Source organism: Vespa velutina, chromosome 7 (assembly GCF_912470025.1).
Source record: "Vespa velutina chromosome 7, iVesVel2.1, whole genome shotgun sequence".
Lineage (NCBI taxonomy): Eukaryota > Metazoa > Arthropoda > Insecta > Hymenoptera > Vespidae > Vespa > Vespa velutina.
In genome coordinates, this window is record NC_062194.1 from 5,315,694 (window position 1) to 5,330,027 (window position 14,334).

General features: G+C 37.7%; 3 protein-coding genes across 18 annotated transcripts in view; all 3 read right to left on the reverse strand.

The window, feature by feature from the left end:
• Nucleotides 1–2,048, reverse strand: part of LOC124950768 (kinesin-like protein KIF2A) — a 34,249-nt gene extending 32,201 nt beyond the window's left edge. For 4 of the 12 annotated variants that reach the window (XR_007101432.1, XR_007101433.1, XM_047498016.1 and 1 more), the window contains exon 1: nucleotides 1,048–2,048. Coding sequence is in view for 3 of the 12 variants with exons in the window: in XM_047498023.1 (XP_047353979.1) it covers nucleotides 1,048–1,114 (67 nt within the window). In the remaining 9 variants the exon portion in view is untranslated. The remainder of the gene's footprint in view (nucleotides 1–1,047) is intronic. The other 8 variants (XM_047498019.1, XM_047498023.1, XM_047498022.1 and 5 more) reach the window with 4 other exon arrangements.
• A 233-nt stretch (nucleotides 2,049–2,281) lies between these two features.
• Nucleotides 2,282–5,895, reverse strand: LOC124950618 (mutS protein homolog 5-like). Its single transcript, XM_047497576.1, has 12 exons — nucleotides 5,752–5,895; nucleotides 5,161–5,690; nucleotides 4,847–5,017; nucleotides 4,533–4,737; nucleotides 4,261–4,462; nucleotides 3,949–4,185; nucleotides 3,722–3,860; nucleotides 3,129–3,492; nucleotides 2,860–3,072; nucleotides 2,647–2,790; nucleotides 2,508–2,572; nucleotides 2,282–2,444 (listed from the first exon to the last, which is right to left on the reverse strand). The coding sequence occupies exons 1-12, from the start codon at nucleotides 5,893–5,895 to the stop codon at nucleotides 2,336–2,338; spliced, it is 2,523 nt and encodes an 840-aa protein (XP_047353532.1). The 3' UTR covers nucleotides 2,282–2,335.
• A 1,328-nt stretch (nucleotides 5,896–7,223) lies between these two features.
• Nucleotides 7,224–14,334, reverse strand: part of LOC124950438 — a 55,054-nt gene continuing 47,943 nt past the window's right edge. For 2 of the 5 annotated variants that reach the window (XM_047497117.1, XM_047497118.1), the window contains exons 2-10: nucleotides 13,093–13,399; nucleotides 11,428–12,394; nucleotides 10,688–11,333; nucleotides 10,444–10,615; nucleotides 10,215–10,373; nucleotides 8,855–10,137; nucleotides 8,388–8,774; nucleotides 8,170–8,298; nucleotides 7,224–7,493 (exon numbers count right to left, since the gene is read on the reverse strand). In XM_047497117.1, the coding sequence (XP_047353073.1) occupies nucleotides 7,307–7,493; nucleotides 8,170–8,298; nucleotides 8,388–8,774; nucleotides 8,855–10,137; nucleotides 10,215–10,373; nucleotides 10,444–10,615; nucleotides 10,688–11,333; nucleotides 11,428–12,394; nucleotides 13,093–13,344 (4,182 nt within the window). In that variant the 5' untranslated portion in view covers nucleotides 13,345–13,399 and the 3' untranslated portion in view covers nucleotides 7,224–7,306. Of the gene's footprint in view, nucleotides 7,827–8,169; nucleotides 8,299–8,387; nucleotides 8,775–8,854; nucleotides 10,138–10,214; nucleotides 10,374–10,443; nucleotides 10,616–10,687; nucleotides 11,334–11,427; nucleotides 12,395–13,092; nucleotides 13,400–14,334 lie in introns of all 5 variants that reach the window. The other 3 variants (XR_007101363.1, XM_047497119.1, XM_047497120.1) reach the window with 3 other exon arrangements.

Consider the following 14,334-nt stretch of genomic DNA (forward strand, 5'->3'; position numbering starts at 1 on the left):
TCATACGGAACGACCGTTACGATACTTCTGATCCTCACGGATTTAAAAGTGTTTGGTGTAGTGAATAAAGAAGACAAAGGAGAAGAGAGGTAAAACGGAGAGCATTAGTTAGCAAGTGTAAAGTACGTGTGTGTGTGAGAGAGAGAGAGAGAGATACAAATAGAGAGAACAAGAGTCAATAAGATTGTAAGAAACGATGTTTATACCGGCAATCTGTCCATGAATTAGACGAGGATAGAACGACCGGTACAAATCGTTGTCGGTTTTAAAGCAATAGCACGAGGCGTTCGATAGTTTACTGTGAGAAAGAGAGAGAGAGAGAGAGAGAGAAAGAGAGAGAGAGAGAGAGAGAGAGAGAGAAAAGGATGCAAAAAAGCGCCAACATGGCGCCGCACCCAACAATCACGAGGAAATTTGCAAAAAATTTGCGAAAAATTTGAGAAAAAAATCAAATCTCGATAGTTCCGAAATTCACCGCACATATATGGGAACGTCGCAGTGATTGGAAGAAAAATATAGGAGATGGAGACGAGAGAGAGAGAGAGAGAGAGAGAAAGAGAGAGAGAGAAAACCGGTCGCGAGGCTGCGACAGTATGAAGGTTGTGACGGTGTAGAGATGTAGAGGGGCGGAAAAAGGAAGGAATACGAAACAGAGATAAAGAGGTGGCAGGGGGGGATGGGGTGGGGTGGGAAGAGAGCCCACGCGCGAATATTTTAACGGTCGACTTAACGAAGGGCTGCTGTTCAAATCTATGTCGATACACTCGCTAGAGAAAGAGAAGAAGATTGATGGAAAACAGGGAAGAGAGATGCGAAGGGAAGGGAAGGGAAGGAAAGGGTGGGGTGGGATGGGACGAGGAGACCGTTCGCGGCAAATTTCGCGCGTAAGAGAGAAGAGATCGCGTTTGAGAAAAAAGACGAGAAGCCGCGAAATTTTGAAAATTCTCCTTCTCTCTCTCTCTCTCTCTCTCTCTTTCTAGCTATTAAGTTATAACGATAACGACAACGATGGAGAACAAACAAGACGACGACGACGACAAAACTCACCGTCCGTTCTCTTGATGTTTATGCTATTGCCGGTCTCGATGTTGCACATGCCGCGGTCCATGGTCATTTAGTCGTCCGGCTGCATAAAAAAAGACGATGTTCCTTTTCTCTCGAATTCGGACGTTCTCCTCTTCTGGAAGAATGGTGGCCGATCCTCGGCTAGGAAAGAGCCGTTGCCGTGGGGGTGTACGCTTGCTTCTGCCGCCGTCGTTGCCGTCGCGGGCACGTTCGAGTCAACGAAAACGGTCGGAAACCGTCGAGAGAAAGAGAAAGAGAGAGAGAGAGAGTGAGAGAGAGAGAGAGAGAGAAAAAGAGAGCAACGGCGCTTGCGGTGGCGCCGATCGTAAAGACCGATCGCGACGTTTCCTTAACTCGGCCAACGAACAAGAACGAGCGTCACTGTATTCTTTCTTCTTCGTCTTCTTTCTCTTCCTTTCGTATCTATTGGTACAACGTAAAACAGGCGGATCTCCTTTTCCTTTTTCTTTTCTTTTTTCTTCTTTTTTTTTTTTTTTTTTTTTTTTTTTTTTTTTTTTTTTTTCAGGACTCGCGTCGTCTCTCGAAAAGCACACGCCCGATTGTCGCTTTGAATGTCGTTGACAACGATAAGTATCTCCCTGAGCTTGCTACCTTCCTTTCTTCTTCCTCTTTCTGATAATAGTAGTAGTAGTAATAGTCGTCGTCGTCGTCGTCGTCGTCGTCGGTTAACGCGACGACTATCAACTCGAGACGCCGCTCGTCTTCGTTCTCGTCCTTCTCGACGTTAAAACGAAGCGCGCTAAAGCGCCGACCGCGATAGCTCTAAACGTACACAGAGATAACGGGTACACGCTTCGAGATCGCCTTTACGAATTACATCCGGGGAAGGTACATTGAATCGCGCGAGAGACAGACGTTCGCTTTTCTGCCGGGTTACTGCCAGTGTCCGTTATTGACAACGGAAGGATCGCGAGCGCCAACTCGCGGTCGGCCGCGTGCGCTGAATCTCTTAATCCGCCACCTGGCGGATTCGACCGTCGACTGATCAGATCCTATGCTTTGTAAAAGCGCTCGAAGCGCCATCGTTCAATTATAGTTCGAAACATTTAATTTCGATCGGCGCGCGCAACTTGCGCGGAAATTTTTGAATTATTTTATTATATACATATTTATATATATATATATATATATATATATATATATATATATATATATATATATATATATCAACGAAAGAGAGATTATTTTACTTTTGATTAAATATATTTTTATATGTGTTTAAAAGTACAAAATGTTTGTATATTATTTATTAAAATTTTGTCGACGATGGTAATATAGCTTGGCGCACCCACGACTTCAATTCCTCTAAATCAAAGTCAACGTCTGGAACGACTACTCTTTCGATTATATGTTTTACCCTGAAATTATATGAATATAAAAAATTATGTGATCTCATGCGATTAGCGTGACATAAGACTTACGTATCTTTTCGTTGAACTTCGGGTATACGGGAAGGAAGTGTTCCCTGTTTTACGTTCTTAAAAATCTATATTCGTTAAAAAAATTAAAAGGACAAATTGTTCACTGTATACAATAAAAATTTGCTTAAATTAAAAATACCTCTAAGCTGCGCTTTATAAGTTGTTCGCTAAGACCAGCACTTTTTGCTACAGAGTGTGCAAAACTGCAAGTGGTATTTCCAACTACCAAGCGATAAAGAAACGCTAGAGACTCGTCGTCGTTGTTCGTTATGAATTCAAAAGTCTGGAAACAATAAACGCGATTTGACATAATGCTCTGACAAAAGTAACGAGCAGGAAATGATTATGGTACTTGGGCTTCTATCATCGGATTTTCAGGCAACAGCTTTGTTACACGATGAATGTGAGTTGCAGCGAATACGTGAGGACAATAAATGGCTCTCTCGACAAAGCTATCTAGAACAGCAGCCAGTAATGACAGACCATTTGTCTCAGATGTGCCTTTGCCAAACTCATCCATTATTATAAGCGAATTTGGAGTTGATGCATACAATGCCATATTTATCTGTTAATAAAATATTATCGTCAGAATCTATTCGATTTATTTATTCTTAAATTTACCTGTCGAAGAGTTTGTAAAAAAGCACTCGCATCTAATGAAATACTATCTATAGTAACGATTTGCGTTAATATATGAGTCATAACACCAATTGTCGCAGATTCAGCAGGTACGAAACAGCCGATATGAGCCATGAAAACTATAAGTGCCACCTGCTTAAGATATATACTCTTTCCGCAAGCGTTCGGACCGGTTATAATTTTGACGAGGCTTTTCCCTTGTCCAGAATAAATATCGTTCGGTACATATGTGGTATGAAATTCTTGTAAAGGATGTCGTCCTTGTTTCACGGCTATAACTTGCGACTTGACCATATTTGGTCTCACGTAATTATGATTCCGTGCCACTTGTGAGAAGGACAGCAATCTGCCGGAAGAGAAAGAAATTTTCTAATGATAGACCGTACACCCGGCAGTCGTTTCTACGACTATCATCTAACCGACAGAGAATGGTGAATGTTATCCGCTTTTATAACGCAATTTTTGTCTGACGTAAGAGAAGTCATGTTAAAATCTGACGTCAAGATTATCTGATGTCATTCGACCTTTCTTTATTTTCTTTTATTTAATAAATTCTATAAAAAATATTTACTCACGTGTCTAATTCTGCACACAACTGTATAGCACCTAGTATAGAATTAGCGTGTTTATTTATATATCGTACCAATTTCAACATAATTTCACTTTGTCGTTTTGTTATTTTCGACATGATATCACCTATACTGTTATCTAATTCTATAAATTATAAATCGGACATAATAATATACATTTAACAATTCGAATAAAATGACGATAAATTAGAATATAATTTTTTGTCACGAACCTCTAGCGCAAGGACTCTTATAATAATGCACACCGTTTATTATAAATTTGAATTCTAAACCAGGAATGTCATCCGTTTCTGGTGGAGTACGATTCCATTGTTTAATAGCCAATACGTAGCCGATATTTGGTAGATAAACCATGTTGCAACTTGTAACAGATGTGGGAAGATTATCTTGCATATCTTTTTCGCCCATTTTTGTTAAGAGTTGAGGTAAAGCATGTTTTAGATTACGTACTACAAAAATAAAATTGTGAAGTTAAAGTAGAACTTAGAAGAAAATAAAATTTATTAATTAAAGAATTATCCTACGTTCGTCTAATTGAGGATCAACGTCGGATCTAACAACAAATGTATTTTCACGCCTGCTCGCTTCAAAGTCAACTATAAGTTCAATGAAATATTTCACGTAATGCATCTCATCCGTAATAATATTTACTATCTTTCTGAATAATTGTATCTTATTTTCATAATTCTCACAAATATAGGCGATGTAAATTATGTTAGTAACAGTCTGCAAAAGTTACATTTCAATTATAATACTAATGATCTTAATTGATAAGTTCGGAGATAACAAGACAAACTTTATGCAATCTCTGCCAATCGGAAGCTCTCGCTCTTGGACCTAAATAACGGCTAAGTATTGCGTTTGTTAAACGATAAATATCTTTCAAACATGTTGTTAAATTTTCAACGACGCTTTGATTAGTTGGATCCAAGAAGAAATCTATCACGTCAAATCTTTGATTGAGTATGTCGATGTCTCTTGTTGGACGTCGAATTGTTTTCCTATGAAAATTAATAAATATATTTTATAAAGAAGAATATATATATATTTGTTTTGTTTTTAATTTCATTAATTAATTATATTTTAATTAATTGAAAAATTAATACGAACCATAAAAACTGTACACCCGGTCTCGATTGACAACAATTTAACAGTGCGAATAAGCTACCGCTTTGTATTTTCGTAGATGCATTACCGAATTTGAAGAAACTTGGATGATATTTTGTTTGGACGATATTTAATGCTTTATAAGAATCGTCATCGATCATTACAAGATTTTCTCTTTTTTTTAGATAAAAGAGAAATAACAAAAGGAGGATTATTAGAAAAAGAAATTAAAAACAAAGTAGAAAATATTTTTGAAGAGAAAATTAAATAAGATAAGATTAAAATAAGATACTTAATAATTATAATAAGATATTTACAAAGTAATGTAATTCAAGGAGATAAAAGATGCTTTGCCGGAAGGATCAAGAGCAATAGTATTCCAATGTTTATCAATAAATCTTAAGAGTAATCCTAAAGCGTGGATCATCGCATGAGACTTAAAATTTAGCAAAGCATTTAAAAATGTAACCCTTTCAGAATTTTCAGCATCTTTTGGTTCCGAATCGAGTTTTAGGCATCGAACTCGATGATAACAAATATCATAGTTATTTTCTTTTTTCGGTAAGGCTTTAAATATGGTTTGAATCGATCGATCGCTCGAGCTAGAACTTTGATTATCCTCTATTGCATCCGCAACTACGAGCTTTTTTAAACAATTAAGAAAATCCTCGAATATTCCAAGTATCGTGACAATGTAATGCGGTTGACATTGTCTATAAAGCATTTTTGTAATATTGAAATTAACGACATCATCGTGAGTGTCCTCCATTACAAATAATTCTGACGTTACGATGTTATAATAAGCTGCACCCAAACGATTGTTCAACCATATCAACGTTAAAATGATCTAACAAAATAATATGAGGTTGAAAAAAACTATCATAATTTATAAAACGTATGATACTTGCCTCATCTCTATTTTCCAAATTTTCTATGCGTTTTGCATTACTCGTGCTACTCTGTCCAGTCGGTAAATTTCCCGGAGAAGATGTCTCCATTATTTTGTCTATCCTTTCGGGATCTTCCTCGTCGCTGCTCTCTCCAAATAACATTGCTTCGAATTCCGATTGTCTTTAATTATATCCGAATATTTTAATTATCGTAATTAAAGAAAAAAAGGAACAATATGGCGTTAAGAGTTTGAAAAACTTCGAGATACAAGTAAATTCGAAAAGTAAGATCATTCGTACATACATAACATTTTTCTCAGTATTTTCTTGTAATTTTTTAATGATATTATTTGCTGAAGAAGAAGCAGTTTCAGTATAATTTTCACTATCCATAGTTTTAATGATTTTCTTTTTATTTCTTATCTTTTTTTTTTTTTTAATAGAAAAACTACTTCGATCACGGTCAATTACGTTCGATTATACAAACAAAAGTACTGTCTACTACTCGAGTGAATTTAATATTTATAATAAAATATAATCTATTATATTAATATAATATTTATATAATTATATATGTGTTAATGTTTATATAATTAATGATTTACCGCTTCTAAATTAATAGAATTAAATATCAAGGCTAATGTAAAATTTTTAAATTTTAATAAATACTTAATTTGATTTTGTTAGTACTGCTGATTTGTTGTCTACACTATGGCGCGGAAATTGAATTTGAAATTGTATTCTATTCCTATTTCTTGTAAATCTAATTATAAAGTGTTTTTTATTTATTTATTTTTTTTTTTCATAGACATATTATATTTATTATTTACGATAAATAATTAGGTGTTTGTACACTTAGGTTTGACACGAATAAAAAAGACATCATCGTAACAACGTAATTATTTAATCGAGTACAATTCATTAGCATAATTTTTGTTGCACATATTACCTGTACATAATTACAAAATATGGACCCTAAACCACTTGGAATAGTGTATTCGATGCAACTATTATTCGGCACACAGTTTCGTTAAACTGCATTAATTTATAATGCAATAGCGCATTTACCATATGCTAATAATCTTTGATTCGTTGTTGTACTTATACAAACTATCATATCTTAAATTTAAATACTAAATGAATGTATCAAGAATTACATGGAACACATTTGGTTAGGAGTTAGATCATGTTATTTGTTACATGATAAATCATTATTTGACATTAGTTACACGTACAGATTGAATATTGTTTATGTATAAAAAAAAAAATTTTTTTTATATATAAAATAGCATCTCTCTATAATAAATTTTAATTTCCGATTAAATTGTACCCTACATTTTTTTTTTGTTTTTTTTTTGTTAATTTCTCTCTTTCTCTCACTCTCTCTCTCTCTCTCTCTCTCTCTCTCTCTCTTATTATAGATTCTTATTGTAAATATTCCAAAAAAAAAAAAAAAAAAAACAAAAAAAAAAAAAAAAATAAAAAAAAAAAAAAAATAAAAAATAAAATTTCAAATAGATTCGTACCTATTTTTAATTTCATGAAGAAATTTGCACAACTATAAAATAAACATTTAACTTGGAATGGGCTGGGGTGGTTGAGGATTAAAGGAAATGGGTCGATAACTCTTCTCCCTCACAAAAGGTTGAACTCCGTTTAATATAAAGCCATTAATGGGATTCCGTTCTTGCTTGATTGGTTCCACTGGGCTTTCATCCTCCGAACTGGCGGCTTCCTCGCTTCGTTCTGGGCTAGCCGACCTATTCAACGTTTTCTCATTCTTTTCATTTTTGTCTTCGATTCTTATACATGCATCATTTATATTTTCTTTGTGTTTTATATCTACCTCTCCCTTCGAGAAAGTATCATAATTTCGTTTAATCGTGTAAGCCACATCATAATTAATTAATGTCTCAACGAATTATAATCCATCTATGTATTATTATTATATATAGGCACCTTTCTTTCTAGCCCAATACATAAATTATGTAGAGAAGCACGTACAGCCCGATGCCCGATTGTTTTGTTTTAATCAAAGCGTTGTTAGATGACTAGAAGTGTTAAAACTACTTACTTTACGTTCATTTTAAAACCTGCATGGAATAAAAATCAAAAGCCAAACATTAGTAATAGCTCTCGTAGTGAACGATTTATACGTATATAACATAACAGGGCTATGCACTTTTCAATGGAAAAAAAATGTTATATGAGTGTAAGATGAGGTCATGCAACATGCTGCTAAACATACTGTCTTTAATATTTAACGTAATCGTTCGCTGATAAAATTTAGAAATTGAATCGTACATTCAATGAATATTCTTCCTAGATCCATTCCAACATTCTACTTATTTGCCTATTTCATTAAATATTATCGATACTGGCTGGCCGGTATTTAAGCATGGAGAAAAGGCAGGGGATTGGTTCGAACCAACATACCTAGAACGTAGAGGTTTGCCTTTGCCTCCTGTTTGTCTAGAATGTGGCCTGGTATTTGGTTGCGATAATTCACTATCGCTGCTGGCTAAGGATGACCTCGCTGCAACGGCACCATGAGCGAAATCCTTTCTATTTGTAGAACACGATTCAACATTTGTTAAGTACATTTTATATTATATATTAAGGCAATCAATGCCAATCACTTTAACACCTGTTACCTGTAATTATCAGACCTAGGCGTTGAATTTAGATTCGTAGCTTTGCCACCGTGGACATTTGCATCAACAAAGACCGCTGAACTCTTTGGAATATCGCAAATGACTTTTGGATGTACAGTGGTCTGTTTATACTCTAAATGAGATGAATTTTCCGGCGTCCAAGCGTAATATTTCGGTCGATAATCTTTGTACTCTCTTTTCTGTTGTTGTTTCGATTCAGAACTAGCGCCTCTTTTTCTATGATGCTCATCGCTGCTAACGCTATTCTTACGATTTGCCGTTAGGGTTCCAAGTGGAGCAGATGTTGGTGACGAGGCTGATGATGACGGTGCACCATCGGGATCAGCTCGAGACAATTGTGACGTATCCCAAGCAGAAGGCAAACTACTATCGATTAAAGCGTTAGAAATTAATATCAAATGTCAAACTGGTATATAGGTATAAATGTTACGTTATAAAATCTCTACCTAAGATGTTCATCCATATTATACAATCGAAGCTGTTGTCTAATATTCGCTTTCTCTCTTGCCCGTTTCCGTTGAAACTCTTCCTCGACTTTCCTCATAGCTTCGAGCTCTCCTTTTCTCTGACGTTCTTTAGCCTCAGCCTCGCGAGACAATTTCTCAGCCAATCTACGTCTCTCGATTTGCCTAACGGTTGATTGAAACGTAAATCGTTTACTTTTCGAATTATGTTTAGCTGGTGCTTTGATTTCAGAAGATGATTCTTTATTGTCTTGCACATTCTGTGATTGCTCGACGGTAGGCGATGTGCTTCTCTGTTTCATCTCGGATATATTTTCGCAGGATTTTGAAAAGTTCGAAAATCTATTATGTGAATTAATACCTCTCTCAGCAAAGGAAGACCTCTCTCCGAAGGATCTCAAGTTTTTTGACTTTCGCGATTTTTCCTCTATCATAGAAGACTTTTTTAGATCGTCCACGACATTCTTTTTATACTTCGATGCGGAATTAACAAAATTTTGTTTCTTTATAGGACCTTTGTTCTTATAATTCAAATTCTGTGGTTGGTATACCGTACCATTGGCTTCTGGTAAATACATGACATGACCACCGGAAGCTAAATAAGAAAATGATGGAGGTTTCATGATTACAGGGAAGTCGTTTCTGTCCTCGGAATCTTCTTGATCGTCGTCGTCGTCATCGCCATCAACGTCCTCATCGTCAAAGTCTTGTTTCCATCCAGAAGGCGAAGATCGAGTCACGTCCGTAATTTGATTGAGTTGCAATGAGGTTGGTGCACTACTGGACAATAGCCAATTGTCATCGAGTACGTCGCTGGCACGTTTCCTTTCGAGATCCAACGGACCGAGACCAAATGCTCCTGACATCGATCTTTTTAACTTTTGCAGGGAATTGAACGCTGATCCTTCCTTACCCTTTGCTTCAGGATTATAAAGATACATCCTGTTGTCATCACGTGGCAAAGAGAGAGAAAAGACGTGAGCTTTCGGCGTAAATTTTAATGGTGCTGGAATTGGAGGTGGGGAATCTACGCCAGCATCGCTGCTTGATTCTTCGCCTAGATCTTGTTGAGGAGTCCACGTGGGTCTCGTTGCCGGTGTCTTTATTCTGTTCATCGTACTAACGTCTAGAGAATCGTCGTTACCAGCTCCAGCATCTCCGGAAATACCTGAATCTCCTGATTTGTCGTGCGAACTTCGAGGTCCCAAAGCTATCAATGGCGGAGGTGGCCTCGATAAACGTTCGATCCTTTCTTCGAACATGACCTACAATATATATATATACACATAGTTAGTAGTTTCATAATTTTTTTTTTATATAAATTTTTTTTACGTTAACTTACTGGAATTTCTTCACTAGCTGTACTCATCGTTGGTCCAGGTGCTTCCAACGCTGATAATAATCTCCATGCTGCCGAGGGAGAAAATCTTGGTATTTCTAATTGTTTTTTCGGAAGCGTAGGTCGAAGTTTCAACGAGATATCCTCTGGTCCACTTTTTATCTGAAATTACAATTCATCGTTATCGAATCGTACAATCGTTTAATTTGTCAATGTATTCGTTAGAACTTACTTCGTCACCGTCGTCCATGATGTATTCGTTCGATCTGTTGATTTCTCTAACCTGTAATCTCGACTGGATGTGGTGGATTTGTTGGTCTACGCTATTTCGTGATTCTTTGGATAAGGCCTCATCCATGCCAAAATAGAAGGTCTTTGGCGTTGACTTTTCTGTACGCGGTAATCTGTAAAGAAAAATTTGTATTTTATATCTGATACTTCAGAAAATTAAAAAAGGATCATAGCAGTAGTCTTACATATGCCAGTTCTCGACTGGTTCCTTCGTTTCTGAAATTTTCGTGAGTTTATCTTTGGCGTTTGGATCCTTCTTCTCTATCAATATCTCACCATCCGACCATCTCTTTTCAATGTTCTTAGTATCATTCATTTTTATCTCTCTTTTACACCACTTAGGATCTGAATTTTCTTTGTCCCTTCCTTTATGTTCCTGTGGTTCTGGCGTACTTTCCCTACCAGATCCTTGTCCTCGAGCATTGAATTTATCTCTACTGCGATGTCTTATTGGACTTTCCGATCTGCTTCTTCCAGTATCGACGACATCCTCAAATTTTTGATTTTTCGCTGGATCATTTGATCTCTGATAATCCTCAAAATCTCTCCTTTGCTTGTCCGAAAATCTATCTTCGATGGAATGTCCAAGCGTATCGAGCCTCTCCTTCAATGGCTTTTTGCCTTGATTCGTAGCTTCATCTTCGAAATTTGTCGACCTCTCAACGTTTCTCTTCTTATTAACTACTCCATTATCTTCTCGTTCCTTTGAGCAATCCTTGCTCCTTCCTACATCATTCCTACGTTCCTCGTACGAGGTCATCTTGTTTTCCATTCTGCTACATCTTTCCACTATAAGTCTCCTCTCCTCGTTCATGCGCGAAACGATTCTATCTGAAAGGATGAAAATGACCATTCTCAACGATCCTCTAGAGAAAGATATAAATTTCATTTAGAAATAAGGATTAAAGAGATAACTTGACGATACCTTCGACAGTTCGTTCCTCGACGGTTGTCGTCTTGGAGTTTTTCTTTTCCGTCTTTTTATGTTCCTCGTTGATCAACTTTTCTTTCGTGCTCTTCGAAGGCTCCACATTCTTACGTTCTAAGGACGCAACGTTACAGGAATCAAGAGGACTGGCCGATTTCCTACCACAGTTCAACTTATTCCTCACTTTCCTAGCTACCTGCATCAGTTCCGCCTGGAATTCGGGGCTGCTCATACTCCTTTGAAGTGTGTTTTTGCCATCGAATCTTTTCGAACGTCTCAACTCGTCTCTGCACCATCGATCCTGTTGTTGTTGCTGTTGCTGTTGCTGTTGGTGTTGCTGCGACTGCGACTGTTGTGGCTGCTGCTGTTGATCTTGTTCCCGCCAGGATGGCCTCTTATTCTCGCTAATGGAAGAACGTTCGTTCCTCCACCTTCTTTCGTTCTCGAGTGTTGCCTCGTTACGTTCCTGGTGGGATTGCGTGGACAAGTTGGGCATCCAACTGATCTGTGCCCTCTTCGTTTCCGCTCTAGTCTTAAAAAGCCGTGACCTCCTGGGTGGCGGCTGGACTTCTTCCTCGTGTCTACAACGACTATTATCCTGACCAAGTTCCCACTTGTAAGAGTCAGGTGACGAACCGTCAGCCATTACATTGCCAGGTGGTGCCGGTGCTTTGTACTTTTTCTTGCCTTTGTATCGACTCTCCCGTTCTCTGGAATCCCTTTCAGGATAATAACCAGTACAATGACGACGTTCTAAACCGTGATGTTGTCTACTAGTCGTATTGCAACGTTCCGTTGGCGAATATCTCAGGTCTGGCTCGCTACCAAATCTTTTCAATTCCTGCATTTCATTATCCATGCAATGAGAATCGCTTTGATAATGACAACAGTGATGATCGGACTTCCGTGATCTAGATACACCAATGTTCGACGCCGATGTACTTCTGCTACGAAAGACTCCTTGCTAAAATAACAATACTTGTGAGACAATGTCACAACTGAACATCGTTCTAATTGAATCGTATGTTAATTTACATTGAATGAAAAGGAATATTCGTTTGGCTCAACTTTCACGTAACGAGGCAAATTTATAGAAAACTTAACGAGACTTTGTATAATAATGAAATAACGGAGTACACCGAAGGTCACGTAATACATTCCAAGTGTTTCCGGTAAAAAAAGGCTTTCTAAAACGAACGCTTAACCGGGTTATCGATGTAACGCCTGGCTCGTCGCCAACCTTCTCCGAATCCCATATCTTTGAAACGATGCAAAAACGACGAAGGGATATTAGCATTTTTGTAGTATGTAGTTCACGGCGAAGTATCGAAAAAAAAAAGGACAAGATTTCTTTATACGACTACGATACTCGTATGATTCGTTGGAGAAATGAATCGGTCAGCTTTTACCTTATTAAGGTCACGTCGGGATACTTCAAGGTCGAAGCCTTGGAAATGCTCGTAGACAAAACGTTTAAAATTATATGACCAATCATCTTTTCGATTAATCATCTTAAAGATCAATCATTCTTTTATCACTAATTTAAGTTTCTTCTTAGCCACGGTAAAAGATTTAAAGACTATGCTGAAACTTTGAGAACATCTTAAAGAAGAGAGAGAAAGATACAGACGCGCACACACAGATGCAGACACAGTTGGTTACCTTATTAAGATCGTGTGGCAACGTCTGCGCCGAAGGTCTGCGTCCACTTATGGTCCCGCCGTTGTGAATAATACTACCATTATTGGTTGCACGGAGCCTTTGATTGGGTGGCTCTGGGAGGACCTTATGTCCAGGCGGCTGCGAATGGTGTTTCGACAGTTCCCGAGGGAATGTTTGAGTCCATCCACGTGCCATATCTTGAGATAGCCCGTTCGAGGGACACTGTTGATGGGAACTACCGTTGTTACCCATCTTCCGGACTAGTCGTCTCTCTGACGATGAATATCATTCGTTATCCATCTTCCATCTGCAACAGGGAAGTTTCGAAAGATTCTCTGATAAGATTCTCTGATAAACTATCCAAGATCAACAACGTTTTACGCTTGTACGTTTAAGCTTGAATCTCTGTATAATAAAGTTCATTGAAAATCGTCGCAAGAGGTGAAAGAGCACGTCCGGTGTGAGAAAGAAAAAAAAAAGGAGACAGGAAAGAGCTCACAATGTCTACGCAATCCGGACCGGTTGGTCAGTTATCTTACAGTTAGAAGCGACTTAACTTTACGTTGGATAGACGTCGACCGAGCCAAAAGAGAGAGATAGATAGATAGATAGATAGATAGATAGATAGATAGATAGATAGATAGATAGATAGATAGATAGATAAAGAGAGAGAGAAAAAGAGAGAGAGAAAGAGAGAGAGAGAGAGAGTACCGATCAAGATGAGTCTTCTCTCCAAAGTAATCTCTTCCATTCACCGGTACCGATGCACCTGCCCAACCTGCACACGCGACCCGTCGATCGCGACCGGTAGTACCGCTAGCCAGTGACTAACAGCAGATCGCAAAGTGCCGAAGAAAAATCCGAGGAAATGCTGCCGCTTCTTAATGAAACCTTTGGCTATAGGGGAAAACTGGATTTCTCTTTGACATATCGCTAGATTCGAGCGGTATCGAGGCAGATGCGTTAAATAATGACACAAACAGGTTCCATCTTGATCTTGATTCATGGAGAATTATCAAGCAGGATCGTTATTCAAGGATAGGATGCGTTGGAAGCAAATTATGTCGTGTGTCGGCATATTCTTAGAAACCTGTTGGATTATAGAAATATTCAAAAACGATAGTCGGCTATAGCCAGACGGCATATTTCTCATATATAAAGCGTGACTCATTTTGTACGAGTTTACTTTTTTTGCTAGAGGAATTAAATTTAAACAAAATGTAATGTACGATCGATCGTATG